The sequence below is a fragment of the Anarhichas minor genome, unplaced genomic scaffold (genome assembly GCF_050575085.1).
Source record: "Anarhichas minor isolate MPS153535 unplaced genomic scaffold, ASM5057508v1 ptg000009l, whole genome shotgun sequence".
NCBI lineage: Eukaryota > Metazoa > Chordata > Actinopteri > Perciformes > Anarhichadidae > Anarhichas > Anarhichas minor.
In genome coordinates, this window is record NW_027466455.1 from 5182501 (window position 1) to 5205707 (window position 23207).

At 39.6% G+C, this 23207-nt stretch overlaps 1 protein-coding gene across 8 annotated transcripts in view; it reads left to right on the forward strand.

The window, feature by feature from the left end:
• Positions 1-21406, forward strand: part of camk2d1 (calcium/calmodulin-dependent protein kinase (CaM kinase) II delta 1) — a 94625-nt gene extending 73219 nt beyond the window's left edge. For 2 of the 8 annotated variants that reach the window (XM_076087200.1, XM_076087199.1), the window contains exons 13-19: positions 572-609; positions 4848-4907; positions 6759-6803; positions 7927-7975; positions 17958-18033; positions 18142-18236; positions 18891-19123. In XM_076087200.1, the coding sequence (XP_075943315.1) occupies positions 572-609; positions 4848-4907; positions 6759-6803; positions 7927-7975; positions 17958-18033; positions 18142-18236; positions 18891-19123 (596 nt within the window). Of the gene's footprint in view, positions 1-568; positions 619-4847; positions 4908-6758; positions 6804-7926; positions 7976-17957; positions 18034-18141; positions 18237-18890; positions 19124-19950 lie in introns of those variants that run through there. The other 6 variants (XM_076087193.1, XM_076087192.1, XM_076087196.1 and 3 more) reach the window with 4 other exon arrangements.
• The last annotated feature ends 1801 nt before the right edge of the window (positions 21407-23207 follow it).

Genomic DNA, 23207 nt, shown 5'->3' on the forward strand with positions numbered 1-23207 from the left:
TGTTCCTAAAATATGGCTGCTAAAGGGCCATTCCCTCGTGTTAATAAACACCTCTGACTGAAAAAGGATGCATGGAACAACCGTGCAGCTCTCCCTGCCGACACTAATCATCTGCTTGTGTCTCAGACTGATATTGCTTGTTAACTGAAAAGCTGGTGGTTTTAAATAAAACCCAAAGAAACGCATGATTTTAGCTCCCTCCTTACAGGTCATGGAGGTTTCTGTAGCATGTTCATGTTGAGTGAAAGTGTGCAGAGAAAGAGAAAGAGAAGCTAAACAGCTCAGACGGATCTGATTGAAAGTTCCAGGCTAATGATTCACAAAGTTGATTTGCATTTTTCTCTTCTGCTTTCAATTTTAGCAGGGCCCACTTTCAGGTTGCTAGTAATTGGCCAGCTTTTAATATACTGTGTGTGTGTGTGTGTGTGTGTGTGTGTGTGTGTGTGTGTGTGTGTGTGTGTGTGTGTGTGTGTGTGTGTGTGTGTGTGTGTGTGTGTGTGTGTGTACATGTACATGTTAATTCTAGCTGGACACTGATTTCCTTGCATTGTTATCTTTTTCTCAACAGCAGCCAAGAGCCTGCTGAACAAAAAAGCGGATGGCGTCAAAGTAAGTTCCGCTCCCCTCTCACTCTTCACACTGCTCTGTTTTCATTCCTTTAACAGGAACATCACACACAGCAGGTTGTTCTTTGAATACTGTAGCATTGTAGTCAATGAACTGCTCTGGTAAAAATAAGAGTACATTTATCTTGGCCAAATGGGTGTGACACACTTTTCCCAATAATTGTCCCTCTGCACTGTCGATCTGTGTGAGAGAAGCAATGACATCTGCTGCCTGAGCAGATGAAGCTGTTGGAAACTAATAACCGATGATTAAATGATGAGTAAAGGGTGGGGGATTGACTTCATCTCTCTGCCATTCTCCACTCAGCTGTCATATGATGAAAATCCTCCATTGACACCACCAAGGAAAGTGTGTGTGTGTGTGTGTGTGTGTGTGTGTGTGTGTGTGTGTGTGTGTGTGTGTGTGTGTGTGTGTGTGTGTGTGTGTGTGTGTGTGTGTGTGTGTGTGTGTGTGTGTGTGTGTGTGTGTGTGTGTGTGTGTGTCCTATCACCACCCACGACTTCTAAATCTGTCTTTCAGTTTCTCTCTTGTTGAGGACGTTGATAAGCCAGACTCTCTGTCACATCACCCAAATATCAGAAAAGGCATTTTCCCAGTTTACCCTTGTGGTATCTAGCGATACCTCGTACCACCATCCCAATACAAGGGAGGTGAAAACGCAGGCGACCAAAGACGCTCCCGTGCCTCGGAGGGTTGGACCCCCCCCCCCCCCCTCAGCTATAGACGAGACTTTTTACTAGTTTCTTCGTGGAGAAAAAGGTACCCAAAAAAAAGCTGTGTCGGTCACTACAGACTACAGGCCGGCATGCAGGCTTCATTGCGCAATGCAAAGTTGACCCAGATTTCCCAAAATGTGGTGATTAGTACTAATGTAATAGGATTCATTTAAACATGTGAAAGAGTTGATTTTTTATCTTACATAACTGATAATTTGTATAAACATGGGACAGAGTTCATGATTTGTTCAAAAATGTTACGACGGTAGTGGTTAGTACAAACGAGTCATGATGTGAAGATATGACCGTTAATGATTTCCTAAAACTTTTTAGAAGTGATAATTTTTACAAAAATATAACGGGTGCAATTTTGAACAAAATACACAATCATTGTTAATAATTATTGTGAGGAATAATTATCATTGACATGTGATCAGTCTCTTCACATACTGTATATTATTATTATTAAAAGGTGAAGTTTGTATCAAACAAGTAGCCCTTCGTACTGCTCAGTACCCTTGAAGTAGCTCTCAGTTTCAAAAAGGTTGGTGACCCCTGTTCTAGAGAGTCTACTGTCCTAAATGTGGACAATTTCCATTTATGTACGTAGGTCATGTAGATTTGACTTAATGTGACTTAAGGACACATTATCTGCACAGACATTGTTAACTACATGTAAATAGCAGGCTCTTTAGTATCACAAAACAGAAAGTAACAATGAGGGCAAGAAAGGGAGGCGACTAGAGAAACACATGATATAACAGTGAATACATGTTATTCACAGCTGCATGCAAAGGTTTTTGTTCGGAGGGCAGAAAACGAAACTGGCCAACCGTCTATTTACACATTCAGCACCAATGAAGCAACATTGATATTCATTTTCAGTCGTGTTTCTCTGCATCCGATGAATATCAGTTTAATATTCTCTTTTTTTAGCGCTGTTGTTTTTGGTCTCCACCAACTCCTGAGTTTAATATGTCTCTTTAGTAAATCAAAACATTGATTAAAAAAAGGTTAAAAATCTTAGTTGCAGAGTTTGAGGTAATTTCTTATCTCACGATTTGACATTTGCGATCCTCTGAATCCCAATGCCTCATCTTGAAGTGCTTCTCTTTCAAAGGCTCATTTCCCTTTTAAACACACGCCCCTTTTAATCAAGCCTGCCTGAATGATTCATGTGTTTCTTTTTCTGTTGATGAGCTCCTGTTGGTGGCAGTCATTTATTTGTCTTTTTCAATCACTATAATTACTTGTTCTCATGCTATGTACCCACCTCACCTTTTTAATTCAAACAGGCTGAGAAGTATCACACCAGCTCTTAAAGGGAACATTCAACACTTTTTATGTGGACGTCCAATCAGTGTTCAAGCTAAAGTTGATTGAGGATCTGAGAAATGTATTCCATCGTTACATTTACCAGCAGAACTAACTGGACGTCCCTTTTAATGAGCAAATATCTTGTACTGAATATGGTTTCTAATCATTATTGTTTGGTTTCAACTGATAAACTTGAGAGACTTTTTGTGGGTTAATATTGATCGGAGAATGAGCCTCTACATTTGAAAGAGCTCGTGTGCACAGTGAGGCATATACGTAGGTTCATATTCTCTCTTGTTGTGTTGTGGCTGCTCAATGCAGAAGAGGAAGACGGACGCGGTCGAACATTTGAGGGTAGGCCTGAACCTGCTGCTGCTTGTTAGCCAGACTGGAATCTGCAGTGGGTAGTTAGTTAGCAGTAGAAAACCCCTTGTGTTTAAATCCCACCACAATGCTGCGTAAGGCTGGGGAGGCACTGCATGACTGAATAAACAGTACAGAGAGAATACCGCTATTTAACCATTACTTAACAGATTTAGGATTGATTTCAAAGACTTATTTAATTTAATTTAGATCTACGTTTGGACACAACAACGTAACTGAATACTGACTAAATTCTAATAAAACCTTTCTAATGTCGCATCCATATTTTGAGAAGGGGGGGGGCTGGCTACAGCCCTGCACGTGATATTGTAAATGAGCAACAGTCATGTTAGCTGACCAGCTTGTTACCCTGCTGATAAACTCAGCCAGAAGCCATTGTACCACATCTTACTGATTTGTAACACAGTGTCTACTCATTCCAACCATAAAACATGTTTCACCATGCACACATTGATGTTGAGTCACCGAAAAGTCTTTAATTTCATCGTCCATCAGTGCGAAGAGAGGACATAGGACAGCGATAAACTATTTTTTAAAAATGTTTGTTTTTCACTTTAAATATATGAAACTTTCACCAAATCCAGTTATTACTTTGATAACGGAATTAAATAATTAAATGCACAACTTAATTCAGATTTTACAACATGTTGCAATTCAGCATCTGTAGCATCATCATAGTCCCTTAATGGTTTTCATTTTAAGAAATGTTTGTGTATTTACGCTTGCTTGAGACGAACCAATGGCAATGCCTGTCCCTATACCGTAGGTTTTTGGCCCCATGTGATTGGTGCAGGAGGCCAGTTCAGACATAGACTCACAAACCAGTTGCTGTTGCTGATTGAATTGGAGTCTGAAGCCCAGGCGTCACACTTTGGAAGAGCATCTGTGTAAAAACACCAACCTTGTACAAACTGGATAATCACCTGTCATTAAAAAGCCAGATTCATGTTGTGTGAGAAGACATCTTGGACAAATTGTGGTCAGTAGTATTAAGCTGATGACTTCCAAACCTGACCGTATTCCTTGTACCTTAGAGTTAGAGGTAAAATAGTACCATAACTTAAGAATCAAATGTGACATAAGGATGTTACAATGTTCTGGTCTGAATATTAATGACTCTCATTACAGGTCACTGCACTTTGTACACCTATTACATTTTCGAAACACTGTAGGCTAGTTTGCCATATTTGACCATTTCACCGCATGAAAAATACAGTGATATAATGTATAACATAAATAAAATAGGGCTGGGTGGCAAAACAATCTCTAAAATATTCACAATCAACTCCTCTAGAATAACGGTGATGCATTTATTAGATATGTCTGTGCCACCGCTCTATGAATGTAGTCAATGTATGAGGGGTACGTGCTGTTCTTGCCCATGTGGACTGAAGGAGCCGAGATGAACCGCCGATCTTCCAATTAGAAGACGACCCGCTCTACCTGCTGAGCCACAGTTGCCATAACATAGCAACATGAGCAGAAAACAGAACACCATAATTAGATTTTACTGTGGTACATGCAGAAGACAGTACTCATGCAACGAGTAGAAAAGTCAGTTCAGAGTTTTACCTAATTCATCATCCGTCTACAGAGTAATTGGGTCATTTGTTTCACTCCAGACTAGCTGTCTCTCTTCATCTAGCTCTATGAGCAGGCTTGTTTCTGATAACAATGCTTCAGCGACAACGTTCCACTTTTCCCTCCACAGCAGCTGCTTGAAGAGTGACTGTTTGAACACTAAGTCTTGTCACTTCTGCCCTGTCCCGTCTGTCTACCTGTCTGTCCACTCTGTCACTCCAGATCAACAACAAGGCCAATGTGGTCACCAGTCCCAAAGAGCCTGTCCCCACTCCTTCTCTGGTACTCTGTCTCCCTGCCTTGCTGCCCGCATGTTTGCATTACAGTTTCTGTCTAATCTGTCTCTATCCATACTTTCAGTGGCATCTGTCCCGATCACACGGCCCTGTTGACCCCCACTACTTTCTCACTTTATTGTCAGTGGTGATTGTTTTTTTTCCCCATGAAGCTTAAGAACCACAGATGTCTTTAGTGGTTGTGTAACATGAGTTCACATGCACTTCTGGATGGCTTTACTGCATTCCCACATTGCTGTACATGGGCTATATTTTCCTTTGTTGTTGATGGTGGCTCTAATGGCAACACTGGTGCCATTGCATGTCCACTGTGGTAATGTTAATGTTGCCATGGGTTTCAAGCTACGTTCAACCAAACTGGAGACAACACTGGTTTGCTACTGGGTAGATTTTTACATGTATGTAGTTAGAGGAGGTGAAAGTGGCTCCTCAAACTACATACAGTATTTCTTACCACTGTAAATACCCATTTTTATATTTGCTGCTGGTGAAAAGATTGATATCAATAATGATGACGTGTCATGTTTTGTTAAAGCTGTATGTAAACAGAAATGTCAAAATGGGAATTTGTGGTTTTAGAGGGAGTTACATGTCGGAACTCTTTCTTTGCTAACAACACTCCCCGTAAAAGCACAAGTTGTCATTTTTACATTTCAGTTTGTTTACAGATCAAACAAACATAAATACATGTTGATCAGTCAACTTTACAAGTATTGATATATTCTTCAACTTTGAACAGAACCAGGGTAGCTGTTCCCCTCTGCTTTCAGTCTCTATGCTAAGCTAGGCTAACCACGTTCGGATTCCAGTTTTAAAGCGCACAGACATGAGACTGATAGAAAGAGAAGACAAATCCATGTTTTTTCCAAAATGTTGAACTATTCTTTTGAGTTTTAAGATCTTTTACATTTTTTATCTTACAAGAATCTGACACAGTTGCAAACTATCGATAATATTGGTAATTCAACCGGGAGAGTTCCACGGCCATCCAAACACTGCCTGTGCAAGCAATGCCAAAAATCCTTACTCTTCACTTCTTTATAGTAGAAAACATGCCCACCTACAGCACAAATACAGCAACAGCAACCGTAGTATAATCGTGAGGAGGACTAGGGAGCATGTACTCCTGTCACAGAACATGATCCGTACTGTGACAGAGAGTTCCCCTGCAGGCAGCACAGCCTTCCCCTGCAGGGGTTTTTGTCAAAGTGTATTATGTTGCACATGTCAGCAGTAATACAGCAAACAGTTTTGCAAAAGCATGCTCTATAAGTGAGCAGGAAATCCATCCTGAATATTTACATGTTACCTCTCTATCATATCCAGTGTTGATGATGTTTCGTCTCTTTAGAGTAATACAGGTTTGATTAATCTATTAAGTTGTGTGTAGTTGGTCAAATGCCTGCCTTTTATATTCAACGTTCAACAATTTCTTGGATATTTTAGTTGTAGAAAAATAAGTTAGTATTCTACGACTGTTTGCCAGGAAAGTCACGTATACGTCTGTTAACGGATCATTGCCATGGTGTCTGTGTTTAATGTCAGTGATCGTCATGTTGTCGTCAGTGTCGGGTCAGACTTGATCATCTGTGGTGAAAGACTTGATATACTTGATGTTCAGGGAACATAACATCCCGTGTGTGTGTAGTAGTGCTGTAGTGATTCTGTTTGACTTGCTTATCCTAAATAGCAATTTAGTCAATTTACCCTTCTTCCTTCAGCATTTTTGTGTTTTTTCTTTTCTGTTCTTGCTAAATACTTTTCTGTCCAACGTTCCTCCTAACTCACTTCCTTTCTGCACCAACCTCTCTTCCTACTGTTGGTCCTCTCAAATCAGGAGCCTCAAACCACTGTTATCCACAACCCAGCTGATGGAAACAAGGTATACAGCTCATCAGTCTGAAACTGTACTTTGCAGCTGATGTTTGCGCCACTTAGAGTAGAACCTCAGTGTTGCTTCTGATGATGTTTGTGTGCCATTGGACACTTAACACGTCATGTGATAAAACAAGGGACTATGGTATTTCTGTGAAATATTGCATGCTGTTATCAACTCTTGCATGTAATTCTTTGACTTAATCATTATTTATTTCTACATTTTTCTGTTTTTACTATTCTGGATACGTATGTGATTGTTACCATGTAAGATCTGAACATATAAATGAGTTTGTGTCATCATCATACATGCCAGTGTTTAATCTTCTGAAAAAGCACGTACTATCATTGTCATTGTAAAATGTTTCATGGTTGTGTGACAAAGGGATTGTGCATGTTGTTAAAGACCATGCACAACCATGGATCTACATTCTCATGTGGAGTCCGTCAGACCACAGTGTGGGAACACGTGCATGCTCGTATCTTCTGCTTTGTGTAGTGACATGATGGTGTTGTAGCTCATAGTATAGCATACAATATGTGTTATTGTGCATAGTAAGTGTTGCTTATTATCATACATAAGCTTGTTGTTGAATGCATCACTTGTACCAATGCAATATTCTGCTCTTTAGTGTTGTCGATAAGGTCATTGTACAAGTACATGCAACGTGATACTACCTATTTGTCTCCCTATCCCCATCATTCCAACTGGTAATAATAAATACTCACTTGTTTGTTGCTGAGATCTGTGAAAATGTTGACATCTCTAAAAAGAAGTCAAGAGGGTTCAGAAAACTCGAGCAGTCAAGTTATCAGACAGTTTAACAAACCTGCAGGTTAGCCAAACTCATTAAGAAGGAAAATGATAGCATAAAGTATAAAGTACTACCCAAACGATCCATTCTCAACATCCAGCACAGTCTACAGACTGACTTCCTGCTTCAACATTAACCTTTTAGTCTTACTGTATCGACAAATCAAATTGGCCGGGCCAATAATATTGTCTGACATGAGTTTATAGCAGATACAGTAAATTGGTGTTGGCATATATGTATGTAGTGTATACAGCAGTGATACAGTATGTTTGTGCTTGTATGTCTGGCTGCTAATACTCATGTGTCTCTTCACAGGAGTCCAGTGAGAGCGCCAACACTACCATTGAGGACGAGGATGTGAGAGGTAGGGACGATCAGACTAACCAATACAGGCTACCCTTCTGTTAGCTGAGGGCCCCTGTTGAACCCCTGTTTGTGGTACTTTGGTTGAACACATGAAATGGGTTACGATGACAATTAGGGCTGTAACGGTTTGTGTACTCCCGCTAAACCATCATGGTCCGGGGGTCTCGGTATGTCACCGTCCGGTAAAAGCAGCCACAATCAGAATACACGATATGGAGATCAATGCACGTAATGCTGAACCAAATTACCACAAGTGCGATTTCCACCCCGAAACTTTTATCCGCTCGTCGTTACCTACATGTGCTGAGTTTAGCACAGATTGCTGTGGCTGCTCGTGCCTTGGCCTTGCTTCCCCGTCCCTCTGTCCCTGCCTAATGCTTCTGTGTGGCGTTTCTCCGAGGCACGTGTTGCCGTTGACGCGTGGCCTGCTCGTCGCCTTAGCTGGTGCCCCGTTTTGACTAATCATCATAGTCCGGGCCTCATCCTGACTGGACGCCTCCTTCCCTCACCACTGATCAGTTTGCACTGCTGATAGATATTTGCAGTGTAGCAGTGTCGTCCTTCAATCGGAGGATCGGCGTTTAGATCCCTGGCTCTGCTAGTCCATGTTGATGTCCTTGGCCAAGACACTTAACCCCAAACTTCTCCCGTAGCTGTGGTTTACGGTGTGGGAATGTTGTGTGAATGTTAGTTAGTCCTGATGGGCCCCTGTCATCAGTGTATGAATGTGTGTGAATGGGTCAATGATGACATAGTAGTGTTAAAGAGCTTTGAGTGGTCGGATGACTAGAAAAGCTTAAGTCCAGTCCATTTAGCATTTACAAATAATAATGGTTGTATTGCCAGATACAGCATATGTCTATGTGTAAGCCTATATTGTTAACAACTAGATAATCAGGCAAATATTAAGGTTGTATTAAATACTAATATTAAAGTGCTGTGCAAGTCCCACTCATCACTATTTAAGTCATAGTTTGATGGCAATGCAACAAAACCTGGACTCAAAGCAGTCTTGGGGTAGGGCTGCTGTAATATCAACCAACTATGGGACGAGTATTCTGTTAAGTGTGAGCAGACGACACCTGATAGCTGGCCGTTCAAAGAGAGGAGGAGGACCTTTGTGCTTGAGTTCAGTGTAGTGGTCATTATTATAAGTATAGATAGCAGTGTGGAGCTATTTGAATCCAATCAATAACAATGGAGGCTGCTATACAGGACAGTGCCATGTGTATGTACTGCAAGTATGAGAGCACATATGTTACACACACACACACACATACTCTCTCTCTCTCTCTACAGGGAAAGATGTGAATGTGAGGAGCCTCAGGAAGTCAGAAAACACTTTTACAAAATGTTAAAAATGTGAAGAGATTCAAATCTTCACATTTGTCTGTGTCAAAGGTCAGTTCTGTAATGAGCAATCCGAAAACACAGACGGAATGACACACAATCACAAATCAATTCCACTCTTTGGACAACTAGAACAAATATCTCTAATGTTCAGTAGCATCTCTTCAGTTTTGTCAGAGGAAGACATTATTCCCTCATCATGTCTTTCTGCTATTATTCTCTTGCGTTCGTGACCCCAATCAGAGCCTCAGCCCACAAAAGAGTCTGAGAAGTCTTTATGAAATTAGCGGAGGATTTTAATCTTGACATCCATTGTGATTGCTGCAGTAAGCTCTTTGTGGAGGAACTGTCGCTTCCAATGAGGGCAGATAGTATTGTTATTTCTTCATTGTGACTCATTTGCACCGATCTAAATGATGGATGGTTGATGGCTTCCTGTTTAGAGTCTAATTTCCTCTCCAGTGGTCAGTATTTGTTGGCTGAAAGTTGGAGGCAGTAACGTACTAAGCAGGTGATTTTATTACGCTTGGCGATAATCTAACATGATCATTTATCGTCGTTCAATGGAATCATATCTTGATCATATATTGAGATATCGTGATACATAATTACATTCTCTAAATTGATATAACAAGCACATACTGGATCAGATAATTCTGAAAATCAGATATTTACTTTACATATACCACTTAGTTCAATGCGATTAACAAAGGGTGTTTAATACTTATTTTAATACTATAATTTCACTTGAAACTGTTTTATTTTGCACTTACTCTCTTAATTTAATGAAAGTAGTACTTTTTGTTTGTCAAGTATTTTATTTGCACAGGAATATATAAAGCAGGCTTTTCCATGTGGTTATTTCACTCGAAAAACTTGAAAACTCACCTCTTCAAGAAGTACTACACTGAGCCTGATGGAAACATGAGTCCAAATGAATGCTAATGTTGATCTGTGTTAACGCGTTGACCTTATCAACTTTTTCAATAAAGTTGATAAGATTTAAATATTGTGATTACAGGTTGTTACAAACAGATGAATGAATACTGCTACTGAATGTAGCCAAAGATTGACCTTTGTATAAGCTTTACAGTCTGAGCTCCTTACTCACTAGTGTACCCACAGGGATACAGCACTTAGTAAGCACTTAGACCACTCCACCTTTCACAGGCCTTCCTCCACCTCCACCTCTTCATCTTCATCTTCCTCCTCTTCTTCCTCCTCCTCCTCCTCCTCCTCCTCCTTGTCCTGCTGGTACTCTCCCAGCATTTGGCCCAGTGGTGAAGAGTGCTGCCAGTACATCCTGTGGGCACTGGTGGCTGCGTACCTGCTCCTCTTCTTCACATCTTCCTTTTTCTCTGTCTTTTTCTCTGATCATCCCACCAAATGCCACTGTGGCCCCCATCACACCCCACGCAGGGGCCCCTGCCCAGTCTGGGCCCCACCGACTCCCAGTGTAAGTCCATTTCCTAGTGCTTGGGAAGAAACTGCAAGCTTTCCCTCCTTTTGTCATCACTGATGGTATTCACAAGTGAAAGAAGAAGTAGAATTGTACATGTCCCTAAAAGTAGAAAACATCCTGGATTTCGCTCCAGGCTCATAGACACGGTCACCTTAATGCTGCTCCTAACTTTAAGTGGTTACATATTCCATTTTTAAAAGGTCCTCTGCTCTGAAGAAAAGGTAAGGTGACACTTTGAGAAAAAAGAGATATTGCATTAAAAAGACTTCTGTTGGACTAATATTTCAACACGGCCACACCTCATCCACTGTGTCTTCTGTCTCATAGCACCCCTCACTGGTCAGAAGCTGTCACAACTCCTCAGTGTTTATTCTGTGGTTCCCAACCCTTTTTGGTTAGTGATCAGTAAAATGAGCCATCGTCTGACCCTCCTCACAGGGTACGGCCTCAGAGTTTAATCTGAAGTATTTAAAGATGAATTGAAGACATTTTGAACTCTAACACTTTGCTTCTGTTATATGACATACAGTATATAGACTCCTGGTGGCCAGGTCAAACATGGCCCTTGTCTGTTAAAAGTTACCATTTTGAAAAAGCTGATGTAAAATAAATCTTTTGTTGAAGCAGAAATAGCTCAGGTTCCAAAGTGAGGAAAAGATGACTTGAGCTTTAGAAGAAAACAGATCGTTATGATGAGATTTGCTTCATTGCTCAGTGGAGAGAAAGTTCACAGCAGTACTGATATCTCAGGGCTTTAATACCAGTACAACAAGGGTAGACTAGCACTACAGCTTGTGGTCTGAGTAACAACAAAAGATGAATAGAACTCAGGGAATCCTGAACAGGCTATTTAACAATACAATGGAATTTAATCTCCTGGTAGGCCCATCTGGCTAATCCGCCCATGACAATGTAGTAACTCTGTCTGCCTTTGAGTAGTATGGACATGGCCTTTAAGTTTCATTCACAAGTAAGATCAAGATAGCTTCTCAAAGGCACTTTTTGATAACAACTGAAATGTGTCTAAAATACAAAGAATTGAACATTAGGTATGAAAAGCTTGCATTGAATGTGTGGCCCCATTTTAAATCTTGTGAGCTTAATATCAGGCAGTTCCTGATTTAAATCAAAAAGTCTTTAGACTTAAATTCAGGCAAAGCTCTCGTACGGCTGCTTTTGTTAAGACAGCATTGCACATTTAAAAACAAAGGCTTCTTTTGTTAGGTGAAAGAAAGGATTTGTAGGAAATTTAAATAAGGTTCCAAAACAATATTCTTTAGTTTTTTTGGTTAGTGGCAATGGTATGAATAAGGGCTGTAAGAAAGAGTTTCTTGATACTGTATTGATTCTCAAAAAATGTATATTCACAGATGTTGTGATTGCATAAAAAAGTATCCAGATGTTATGCATATGGTGGTGTGATTTTTTTATTTATTTTTTTAGACCGTTTTTCTAAACGTGAATTGTAAAAAGTCACAATATATCGCCCCGAGAATTTGAAGTCAATATTGTGGGTTTGTGTCCGATGTGGCCCATCATCTCTTCTGCAGTCCTTCTACTGCCATGGATCCCTTTATCTGCGTAGTATCTTTGTATTTATCGCCATCTGCTACATGTGTATGTTTCTATCCATTAGTGTTCCATCTTTCTGTCCGTGCTCTAACGAGGTATCCCAGAGGTGAAGACCTTTTATTACACAGCTGACAGAAGCTCAAACGGCATTATTTCCACCCCACAGATATTGTGGAGCGTAGCAGTATTCTGCTGACAGAGATTCAGCTCTTAATACAGCTACTAGTGATCATATTGTATACTGAGTGACACCGATAAATGCCATCACAAACCTGTTTTGTTTGCTTTACAAAAGACATTAATCCAGGCTGGAACGTAGAGTAACTATCAGGCAAGATTCTGTTTCTTTTATTCTGTTTTCAGAGAGACGGGAGAAGTGAAGCACTCTGAGAAAAAGGATTTGCTACGTCTTCTTCTGCTATGTTAAAATGATGGCAGCTAATGTGGGTTTCTACAGTACAATACACGTGTACTATGTTGGTTTATAAATGGTTACTAGTACTGCTGCGTACAGTGGTGGAACAATTACTCAAACCAATCATTCTTAAGTAAAATGTATTTTTATTCAAATTTAAGCCAAACAATGTGAGGAGGTTACAGTGTAGACGTTATTTCAAAGACGACTATGTATTGTGCTGCAGAGATAGCTACTGAAATGAGCATGCTAACCAGCTAGCCCCGCCCCCTCCTTTCTTATCTCGGTAAACCACTGGTACCTCTAGAGATGATTGTGAGTCTATTCTATTTATTTTATTTTTTATTTCAACTTTATTTAACCAGATAAGTCAATTGAGAACCAGTTCTCATTTAAATGGAGACCTGGCCAAAAAGGCAGCAACCGGAGGCGAGTCGTTACAAACGAATAAAAACATAGAAACATCTCAATCAATACAAAGATTACAACATATGTACAATATATATAACAACTTTTTTTTAAAGTTCCTGGAGAAGCAAACTAAAACAGTTGCAGTGATCAGAGACTATCGTTTGTAATGAGTTAGTGAAGAAGGGCAATGGCATGAGGGTGTGGAGCTTTGGCTTATTTTTGAACTTGTTCCAGTTGCTTGGAGCAGCAGACTGGAACGAGAAGCGGTCGAAGGCGGTACAGACTTTTGGAATGACCATGTTGATGAAATAGCTAGAGTGTAAATTGTGGTTACTGTTGGAGATGATGAGGAGAGAGCAGAGATATGTGGGGGTTTTACCAATGATAGTTTTATAGATACCAGTGGATTCATCTGCAGGTACGGAGTGGTGACCAGTTGACTAGAGTACAGGCTGCAGTGATGAGCGCTGAAAGGAGCACTGATGACGAAGCGGATGGCGGTTTGGTAGATGACGTCTAGTTTATTGAGAAGATTCTTGGAGGCGGACCTGTAGATAACGTCCCCATAGTCTAAGATGGGGAGGACTGTGCTTTGCAGAGTGGGTAAAGGAGGCTTTGTTACGGTACAATAAACCAATTCTTGATCTGATTTTGGAAAGCAGTGAGTTTATGTACATTTAATTTTATTTAATTTTATTTATTTTATTTATTTTATTTATTTTATTTATTTTATTTATTTTATTTATTTTATTTATTTTATTTATTTTATTTATTTTATTTATTTTATTTATTTATTTTATTTATTTTTATTTATTTTATTTATTTTATTTATTTTATTTATTTGTATTTTTATTTTATTTTGTATTTTTTATTTTGTATTTTTTATTTTATTTATTTTTTTTTATTTATTTTATTTATTTTATTTATTTTATTTATTTTATTTATTTTATTTATTTTATTTATTTTATTTATTTTATTTATTTTATTTATTTATTTATTTTATTTATTTTATTTTATTTTTTTTTTTTTTTTTAGGGACAATGCACACCAATCAACAGTTGCACTGTAAGTGAGCCAGAGTTAGCCAGAGAGGCTAATTTCCATCTGCTGTCCCCGGCCAGATGTTTCAAGGCAGCCTAAAATAACAAAATCTCAAATTGAAACGGAATTAAAATTCATAGAGAAACAGACAGCAACGTATAGACAAAACCAATACACAGCAAAAGAAATGTGTACGACATTAAAGCAGAGCAGATATAACAGGTTTCAGCATGCGTCACGCAGAACAGACCCACCTACAGGACAAGCACATATATAACACTGAAGCACATAACATACACATCAAAAAATGGAAAATAGCAACACTGAACAAGACAAATGCACATATAGGCGAAACAAGCAGCCAGGACAGACAGCACATCAATGCTTGCACACCTGATTGGCAACAAGCCATTCCTTGAAGTTATGCTTGAATGTTTGGTACGTGTTTTGTGTGCGTATGTGTGGTGGCACAGCATTCCACGAGTGAGCTGCCTTCACAGAGAATGTAGATTTACTAAACGAGATTGACCTATGTGGAATGACACAATCACCTCTTGAAGCAGATCTAGTGAGTCTGCTGCTTTGAGTGCTTTGTTTAATAAAATCACTAAGTGGAGGCGGGGCCATACCATGTAACATTTTAAAAACCAGACACACATCAGTGAATTTAATGATATCCCAACTCAGGATATGGTGTTTGGTGAGAATATTGCAGTAATGGTGACTTTTGGGTTTTTTATCAAGTGTTTTTAGGGCTTGTTTATGGAGAATATGAATGGATTTTAATGTTGTGCTGCTGGCTTGTGCCCAGCTGGTTAAGCAGTAGGTCAGATGGGGACAATCATCGCATTAAAATACGATTTTGCAGCTTGCATGGTTAGACAGTGTCTTATATATCTAAAATTCATGAGATTAAATTTTAAGACATTTGTCAAATGTTTTACCTGTTTTTTTAAAAGAGAGATTAGAATCAATGAAAATTCCTAAATATTTAAAATCTGACATATACCTGTAGCCTCTCACCAGCAACATAAACATCTGGCTCCAGTGACACTTTGCAAGCCCTCTTTGTGAAGAACATACAAACAGTCTTTTTAACATTCAGGTGAAGGCAGGAATCTGCAAGCCATTTAGTTACATTTGTCATTGTGGACGTGAGTTTAAGTGCAGCTTGTTCTTTGTTCTTTGCGTGCACATAAATCACTGTATCGTCAGGGTACATTTGCATATCACACCCATCACAGACACCCGGCAAATCATTAATGTATAAACTGAATAGTAAAGGTCCCAAAATAGAACCCTGGGGTACTCCCACGTTAGATCTTAGAGTACATGATGAAACATCACCCACTCTGACACACTCGGTTCTTCCTTCAAGGTATGATTTCAGCAAGGCAAGAGACTCTTGGGAAAAGTTAAAATTTGACAGTTTGTTAATCAGGACATTGTGATTCACCGTATCAAAAGCCTTCTTCAGGTCAAGAAAAACCGCTGCTACTACACCCCCTTTATCCATTTTAAGCTTCACATTCTCTAAGAGGAAGCAGTTGGCTGTTTCAGTCGAATGATTAGCCCTGTAACCAAACTGCATAGGATGCAGCTGATATGGAGAGCTGTTGAGATGTTTAATAAGTTGCTCTGCAACACATTTCTCAGCAATTTTGGAAACAACAGGGAGGATACTGATTGGCCGATAATTGGAGACATCCAATATAGGTGAGCGATCTGTCTAGCCAGATAGCCGAGTACTTATAGGAATCCACAAATTGGATTTCTGATCCATCCTGGGAGGAGATTTCAAGAGTGCAGGCAGGTTATGGTAAGTGTCTGTTAAAAACCAAACACTTAGTTTTGGTCATGTTTAAGAGAAGGTGAAGGTTGGAGAAAGCTTGTTGGATACTGTTGAAGCTGTGCAGCAGGGAAGTCAGGGCGGTATTCAGGGAGGAGCTAGATGTGTACAAGATGGTGTCGTCGGCATACAAATGGATGTGACAGCCACTTGCAGCGTGAGCAACATTGTTTATGTAGATTTTTAATAAGGTTGGATCTAGAATGGTCCAAGTCTGGTCCCCTTTACAACCTTATTCACCCATTCATTGATCAGAACGTTCCCAACTGAGATCGCAATTTTGCTCATTTCAGACTGCACTGTATCAACGTCACATCATTGGCAAATCTATTGATTGTGCATGAGGTGGACACAGCTCTCTTACAGAAATAACAAACGTCACATCAGCAGTTTTGATTGAACTTATTAACAGCTCCCATCAACAGCTAGAGCAGCTTTTGTGTCAACAGAAAATGACGTCAGAGAGACAAATACATCAGTCACTACTGACTGATTAGGACTACACCAAACCAAATAACTCCCAACAGAATTCTGCTATCTTGCACATGTCAGGCTGAATGAATGAAGTGAAACAACATGGCAACTCAGTCTATCGAGTACGTCAGTTTGTTTTGACCCAAAATTTAACGTGACAAGTTTGGCCTCTTTTTTGAAAAGGAGGAACAGTAAGGATGAGGATAAGTGCACTTGGGAAAGAAACTCAGTTCTTGCATCAAAAATGTTCAACTGACTCCCTTACTTAGGCCGAGAGCAGAAATATATAACCTCACAAAATGTACAAAAGTATGGTACTTTTTGTTCAAGCTAAATTGGAATAAATGTAGTTGCTATAGTTTTCTCCATTTCTGGTTTTGGACACCAAGCAAACAACCCGGATTAAAGGATCCTTGTATCCAGTTCAAGCAGTCCAAAATCCCCTCTACATGGCATCTACACATCAAGACGCAGACATACTAAATGCTCCTTATGTGTGTGAATGTGGCAATAAAGTTTGGACAAAGCATCTTCTTATATAATTGTGCAGTTTCATGAAAAGTTTGTAAAAGGCCCATTTTGGCCTCATGGGGCCCCATGAACAAACTGATAGTCTCAGTAAACCTAATCAGTACCAAGTCTCTGTTTACAGAGTAAAGTCCACCACATTATTTCAGCTGTGTCAAGCTTTTAATGAAAACAGCCAATCAGAGGAGGGTATTCTGGTTGTATCCCGTCTGATGCTGCAGCTGCTCGTTTTTGTCTCGAACCAAAACACAAAGTTTACCAGGCAGCATGTTCCACCTTTCTGTTCTTAGTTCTTTGCTCTTATTGTTGCTTGAGGGAATCAGTGCACAGCCGACTGTTAGCGTTCAGTTAGCCGGGAACAACAGTGGACTTCATGCTGTTGAAGGTAAAAATGGACTGTGTGTGTGTGTGTGTGTGTGTGTGTGTGTGTGTGTGTGTGTGTGTGTGTGTGTGTGTGTGTGTGTGTGTGTGTGTGTGTGTGTGTGTGTGTGTGTGTGTGTGTGTGTGTGTGTGTGTCATTCCATTATGACATCTCCATAGTGTAAATGTCAGTCGTGGGTGTACTTTTTAGCAAGCCGTAACAACAGCACTTATTCTTTCCATTGATTGTTTCCTAGCTCACCTACTTAGCATGAAAGGTCATGTTGATGTTGTTGTATGCTGAACCATGCTAACTAACGTCCTACCAGTCTTTTCTACGTGACAGTGTATCTCTGTGTGAATCTAAGTCCCTGGATGTTGTGATTTTTTCTTTTTGGTCCACGGTGTCCTCATGGTCCACATTGGATTCATTTTTAAGTTCATAATGCTTCTTTTCATATTGACCAGGGGTTGTGTTTCCCATCTAATCTAACCTCTTCTTTTTGTCTCTCTCTCAGCTCGTAAGCAGGAGATCATTAAAGTCACTGAGCAGCTGATTGAGGCCATCAACAATGGAGACTTTGAAGCCTACACGTTAGTTTAGCTATTTAAATTGACTTTCACTTCAAATATCTGACTTCTACATGTCAGAACAAATCTCTCTGTGACTCTGATAGATTTGCGTCTGTTGTTCTATTCCAGGAAGATTTGTGATCCCGGCCTCACGTCCTTTGAGCCTGAGGCCTTGGGCAACTTGGTGGAGGGCACCGACTTCCACCGCTTCTACTTTGAGAATGGTAAATAGTCAGTGTTTCAGATGGTCGAGTGATGCAGCAGAGCGATCAGAAACACTCCAAGTAAAAAGTATTTTTCATTTGACTGTGTTTTTAAGTGAATTTGAGCACATTTGAAAAGAGTCAGGACGTTCTAGGCTGAAAAACGTTCCCTATTTTGATTTGATAGAAACGTTATAACTCAGATTTTGACTTGCCCCTATGCAATTCGATTTATTCATTAGCAGTCATCAAATAACAACAAAGACCAAAGTTCATTTTCATGTTTAATCTTTATTTAAGTTAATTAATAAGGGTTTTTGCCCACATCCTCCAACTCCACCCAGCTAAACTTCTTTAACCAGGATAATTGAAATGCTCGCTTGCGCTTCACCTCGTGAACTTTGTCTATACCAACACCTTCTGTTTAATACTGTGTAACCTTGTTTGCTGCTGCCACAGACAAATTTCCCCTTGGGGATGAATAAAGTATATTTCTATTCTATTCTATTCTCCTCCCGAGAGCCCAATCAGTGCTGTGTACATGCAACTGAGGGATGAGAAAGAAACCAGATGGCTCACTTCTTAGCTATTTCCATCCTTATTGTTGAGCCCTGGTCTGATGAGCTGTCACATTAAGTCTGAATAGAGTTTGACTGTGATCTCCATCCTCTGCAGCTCTATCCAAGGGGAAGCAGCCCATCCACACCATCCTGCTCAACCCCCACGTCCACCTGATCGGGGACGAGGCGGCCTGCATCGCCTACATCCGCCTCACCCAGTACATCGACGGCAACGGCATACCTCGCACCATGCAGTCAGAGGAGACCCGTATCTGGCACCGCCGCGACAGCAAGTGGCAGAACATCCACTTCCACCGCTCCGGCTCACCCACCGTGCCCGCCAAGTAAGCTCACAGCCTCCGGCCCTGTCAGCCTCTCTGTTCTTCACCTCCATTACTTTCCTGTCTGAAGTGTTTCTTTGGTCAATAGGATTCTGTTGGCTGCACTTTTGTTTTTTACAATAAAATCTAATATTTTTTTACACATATATTTATTGCTTTTGTTATTTTATCTATATTTTGCCTGATCTACTTGTTTTCATTTGCTATTTAAGCTTTCGCATGAATGTGTTAAAGGCGACTTAAATACACGGGGCACCAGAAATATGTAGTGAATATCATTTTTAAGGCACCAAGAATATGGATTGCAAACATATCAATTGGCGCAAAATATGAAGTAGTAGTTTTCGTGATAGTAGCGATCGCACTCAGCTTCGAACTACAAGAAATAATCAGTATTTATACTAAATGTTGACTTAACTTAAGAGCTTGACAGTTCATTCCTTACTTTGGAACAAACAGTTTACAAAACTCAAGGTCCACTTACTTGCCTATTGTGAAGCTTTCAACCATATTGCACATGCCTCATTGATTGCATAAAATAAAAAATTGTGGTCATAAAAGTTATTGCAGCCTTGGCTTCTCCTGCCATCCTTAAAGTCAAACCTTTCATCTTAACCTTCAATTTAACTTAAGTACTTCATTATATTAAGTCCAGTTTAATGACCCCCGTTGTGGAAAAATGAGACATTCCAATTTCTAAAAAGTATTTACAAGCAAAAGGAAAGTACAAAATATTTGACTTTGAAAACAAACATGTAGTAATTCAAATGTCATGTTTATTTTCTTGAGTTGCTTTTTTATCTTGTATTAATCCACGTGTGATGTGTGTTTCAGTTGAGAGGACCATCTCTGATGACAGACACCCTACAGCCTACAACAGTCAGACAAACAGGCCCCGCCTACCGAGTGTCCATCAAATCCCTCAGCCAATCCCTGTCCACACTAGCTAGAGCTCCGCCCTCTCTGTGTGTTGTTTACATATTGTCGCTGCTGGACTGAAGATTATTGTACATGTTAAAAACAAAAACAAAAAACGAGGCGAAAACTTGGTAGTGAGAGTGTGTGGTGTTCATCATGGCGTGTTTTGGATCAGTATGTTTTAAACAGAAGTGGTTTTCAGAGGAGCCAGTTGTTCCCGTTAATTCATTTTTAACTGCCTGCTGAAATGTGTGTAACTTCCAGACATCATGTATTGACAGTTTTCATTTAAATAGTGCACATATTGAGCTGTTGTGATGTTTTCGCCTTTTGGCACAATGACCAATATATCACATATCTGCTTTTTACTCCTTTTAGAATTGCCATGTATTAAAGGTCGGCCACAAGCTTGCTTTTGTTTTGGTGATGTATACGTTTTGGTAATTGATGTGAATTGCTCTCTCTTTGCTTAATCTTTAGCAGTATCCATATGAACTGAGTCAGCTCATTTTACAAATCTGTTTTCTGGTTTGCCACTGGCAATTTTTAGGAATTTTAACTTCATGTTTTATAAGGGAAAATCAATTAAAACATGTTTTACTTTGGACCTCCATCATCACAGGGAAGAGTCTCTTATGATGGAATGTGTAGACTACATGCATACAATTCTGTGACTCTTCCAGTCTAATCATGTTTTCATACAGTAAGGAACTAATGATGTGATTTGTATCAGCTAATTTCTTGTTTACTTTTGATATTGTGATGTTGATGCCTGTCCTTCCTCTTGTCATAATTAATGCTTTCCTTTAAGCCCTTTCCTCCTTGATTGAGTCCCACCTTTATTCTATGTCCGACTGGTGTATGCCAATGTTTACCGCACCAAGTTAGCCATTCATTTTTTATAATGAGGGAATTCCATTTTTAGCCAGAATTTCTAGGCAGGAAATCACCATTTGAGTTCTTGTTATGTTACTCTATTGTGCTATTTAATCCTCACAGGGGATTTGTTTGCATCACTTGCAGATTCATATCTTAAGGTCCATATTTAAAACACTTCAGGTTAGGGTGCTGTGAATAAAAAACAAATGGGAAATTAAATTCCAGAAAAGCACGGGGAACGTTTGAAGATAAAGTCACAGGGTGTTCACTGAAGATTATTTGTGTAAAGGAAATTTCTAATTTTTTGCCTCAAACGGTTTGCATTCTTTTGTTAATGACATTTGTCCCTCACACAGCACACTCTGTTTTTATCTTTCTAAGATGCATTGAAATGGGTGATGGGACACTGGTATACAAAGTAATGTTACCATGAAGGGACAAGCCTGATGTATGTTTAAGAAATATCAAATAAAAAGTGTGATATATGCCGAAAGACTTGGTTTGGACTTGTTTCATTTTGTCTTCTTTTCCCCTTACTGTGTGTTTGTATATGTATGTGTGTGTGTGTGTGTGTATACATATATATATGTGTGTGTGTGTGTGTGTGTGTGTGTGTGTGTATACATATATATATGTGTGTGTGTGTGTGTGTGTGTGTATATATATACACATCACCATACGTGACTTTTTAGCTTTGCTTGTTGTACTAAAAGGAGTCGGATGTAAACTTTTTCTGGTCAGTACAAACCAGCTTGTTTTGAGCATCCCAAATATTATCCCAGTTTATGTGTATTACGGATGCACCTTGCTAACCAAGCTTGCTAATGGTACCTGGCCCCCGAGGGGCCTCGCTCTTTCCCAGCTCCACGCTTTCGTCCAAATATGGTCATTTCTGCCTCCAAAAAACTAGACTTTGAAATGGTAGTCCACAAACCAACGGGGGACTAAAGGTGACTACATCCACTTCAGTCTAGGGTTATGAATAAATTAAAAAAATGCCCCAGAGAAGACTTATTCATATGAATATTACCTCTTAATATAATGCGTACTAATATATTTACTAAATGAGTCACTGGTGTTTTTACTCTGAGATGTCTGGGTTGTTTTGTCTAGTTCTGCTGAAACTCTTTGTCACTTGGACTAAGCTTCATGGACAAATCTGTCCAAGTTTCTCCCTTATTAGCCGTCATTATTATTATTATTGGACTGTCCAAAAGTATGGACGCCACCAATCAGCATTACTCCCTCCAGCTGCCGTCAGAAAGAATGACATCACTCCATGTTTGACTCATGTACAGTTTTATTCTTCTGCCATGTACACACTGCAGCTGCTATGCCTTGTTAGCGTTTCAGGTTTGTTTTTTAGTAGTAATTCAATAAAGTCATACATGCCCGCATAGATATTTGCACTGCTAATATGTATATATTCTTATTACCATGGAAACAAGATGCTCATTTATCAAATCAGTGGTCTCTTTTTGACATTTCTTTTATTCTTCCATCGGATTAGACAAAAAGTAAACGGCAACGTGAGGATCGTATTGTTACAACTGTAGATTAACATCAGCCTGTACACAATTCAACCAGCTGTTTGTCTTTGATGGCAAAGAGAAAACAAATATTCATTTGTCTTGACTTTTAGCTGCAGAACACATTCAAACACACCCAAACATACACACCACTCTCAGCTTCAACCGCTGGACTATACAGGGATCACAAATGGACGGCAATAAATAAATAAGTAGAAGTCTATGTGATGACTGATGTCAGTGGAAGTCCGACTTTACTTGGATCTTAAGTTGATGTGTCAATCCTTTGATAGCAGTGAGAACATCTCCATGTTATGTGTGGTTTCTAAAAACTTAAAGGATAAGTCTGATGTTATTCCATATTTTATTATTGTCAACAAACTCCATGAAAAGACCAAAACCAACAATGTGTTAGTCCGTCTCTCAGTACTCCCTGACCTATCAGTGCCCCTCAGCCCCAAACCCAACGGTTCCTACTGAAGATGTAAATCTTTCAAAATGGCTCACAAATATATACTTTCATTATTTTTAGAGAGTAATTTCCTGCTGGTCACTGTAGTTACTCAAACAGGAGGAAATAGGGCGTTTCTTAGGGACTGTTTCGGATCACATTTAGTGCTCTGGACAGCAGGACGGTGTATATGGATTGACTTATAATGAATGACAGCACTCATGCTAGCTCCTTGAAATAGGATGCCCTCCCTCTCTAGCATCAGATAAAGCGATGTCACTTTTTAGTAAAGTGGTTGTTTGGTAATTATTGAA